The 2,293-nt window shown below is 35.7% G+C and overlaps 1 protein-coding gene across 1 annotated transcript; it reads right to left on the reverse strand.

The window, feature by feature from the left end:
- Positions 1-361: 361 nt before the first annotated feature.
- On the reverse strand, positions 362-1,643 carry LOC129242006 (putative nuclease HARBI1). The gene is made up of 2 exons (XM_054878570.1): positions 1,569-1,643; positions 362-736 (listed from the first exon to the last, which is right to left on the reverse strand). The coding sequence occupies exons 1-2, from the start codon at positions 1,641-1,643 to the stop codon at positions 362-364; spliced, it is 450 nt and encodes a 149-aa protein (XP_054734545.1).
- Positions 1,644-2,293: the final 650 nt, after the last annotated feature.

The following is a 2,293-nucleotide window of genomic DNA, read 5'->3' on the forward strand; positions in this document are numbered from 1 at the left end:
ATAATAAAAGAAATAACTGAAGAATGAAAATATTTCCAAATATTTTTAACCGCATAAATTTACAGTTGGAATTTATATTTGTAAGTATATTATATTTATGTATATAAATTGCATATCAAAAAATTTATAAATAAATGAACATAAATAACAAAATAATTCATTATATATATATTTGTTTCACTTCACATGTGTTTCAATTTTATATGTAGGGTCCGCCAATGGAAAAGTCATCTTGGTATGGTAAAGCTCCTTCATTTATGAAATAATCAGCAAGCCTATCGCGGATATTAAATGCATTTGTTGGGGTTCTCCGAATTGTAGTCCACATACGTGGTAATGAAGATTCATTATTTATTTCTCGTCACCATTCCCCACAATGAACGATGTTGCCTGGTTCTTGTCGATCAACATAATTTTCAGGGCAATACCAACGATTGTGATAGTTTAAAATTATAAAATTGTGTAACACAATGCATGCTAACACTACTTTTTCGCAATTTTTAGGGTCATATTCAATCGTCGTGCGAAGAATTCTCCATCGCGCCGTTAATATTCCAAAGCTGTTCTCTATTACTCTACGCGCTCTTGACAGCCGATAATTAAAAATCCGCTTGGTTCGCAAGTTTGTTCTCAATGGGAATGCAGCATCGCCAACGAAAAGGTGTGGTAATGGTTGGGGCGATTCCATAGATATTCGCGCGGGGGGCGGTAGTGGCAAAGTATTTTGCATCAAGTTCTGTCCAAGTGATGAAAGTTGAAAAATGCCTGTAAAATATATAGGGTGGGCCATGTAAAATTTGCTTTTTGAATCGGCTATAAAAAAAAACTAATCAATATTTTTTCAAACTTTTTTTTTTATTTTGAAGATTGAACATTGTCATTTATGAATGAAAAATAATATCATTCAAATGACTGCCACGACTGGTTTTACAGTAGGCCATTCGATCAACCCAAATTTTAAGCACATTTTCGATTGTTTGGGCTCCAATTTCATGAATAGCAACTTCGATTTCGTGTTTTAAAGCATCAATCGTCTCTGGATGGTTCGCATAGCATTTGTCCTTAACGGCTCCCCACAAAAAATAGTCCAACGGGCTTAAATCACACCTCCGAGGCGGCCAATTGATATTGGAATTCAAAAACGGTAGCCAAAAGTTCGAGTGTAACTTTGACAGTGTGACAAGTTGCACCGTCCTATTGAAACCAAATGTCGTCCATGTCATCTTCTTCAATTTTTGGAAACAAAAACTCGTTGAGCATGTCACGGTTACGCTCGCCATTTACTGTAACCGCGGAAGAAGAAGAAGACTCACCACTTTGGAAATGGGTTTTCAATATTTCCCAATTTTGTTCAAGCGTATAGTGTCCCATTTCGTAAATGTCAAACTTTTAAGTAAATTGTAAATATATTTGACATGCCATTTGTGTTGCCATTCTCAAAATAATAGGTGGTTCAAAAAGCAAACGCTATATGGCCCACCCTGTACATATGTATTAGGTGAAATAACTTATTACATTTAAATTTTATTACTTTCGTCACTCTGACTACCATAACTCCCGATGCTTACTGCAGTGGAAGTATACTTGGCATCACAAACGGCCATCAGAACGATGCTAAAGAATTTTTTGTAGTTGTAATACATCGAACTTGACTTGGCGAACAATTTGGAATGTTCCACATATCAAAAAAATCCTTTGCAATATCCTTTTACTGGGATTCTGTAGGTTCGCTAACGTAAACTGGAGAAAGTAGCCGCCAGATAACTTCACAAGTTTCCTGTATTATTTCGCGCACAGTCGTTGCACCTAACTTATAACTCCATGCAATGCTCCGCACAGGTGACAAATATTTAAACAATCAATATGAAATAAATATTAATCGACTTGATGCCTCGCTTTCTCAATATGCATACAGCAAAACTAAAGATAGTCTTTCCTCAGGACCAATTCGCTGTTTTGGCTTCCTTAAGGAACTGCTCACTAATTTTAAAAGCAGCTCATACACAGACGGGGACATCCTCGTGTGTGCAAACAATTCATCAGGCTCCATGTTTTCAATCGGCGGAACACTTGGATTTGATAACCACTTGTGCCCCAATTCCTATTTAATGGCCGAACTTTATACCTTCTGCACTTTTTTTGGTCCTTGCATTTTTTATATAAAATATATATGTAGTTGAAATAAATTAAGAAATAAGTCGCAAATTTCGATGTCTTCTTTATCCATTTTGTCACCGATGTATTTTGTACCTAAATATAGTTTGTATGTATGTAACCAACTAAAAACAGCTGT

Source organism: Anastrepha obliqua, chromosome 3 (assembly GCF_027943255.1).
Source record: "Anastrepha obliqua isolate idAnaObli1 chromosome 3, idAnaObli1_1.0, whole genome shotgun sequence".
Taxonomy (NCBI): domain Eukaryota; kingdom Metazoa; phylum Arthropoda; class Insecta; order Diptera; family Tephritidae; genus Anastrepha; species Anastrepha obliqua.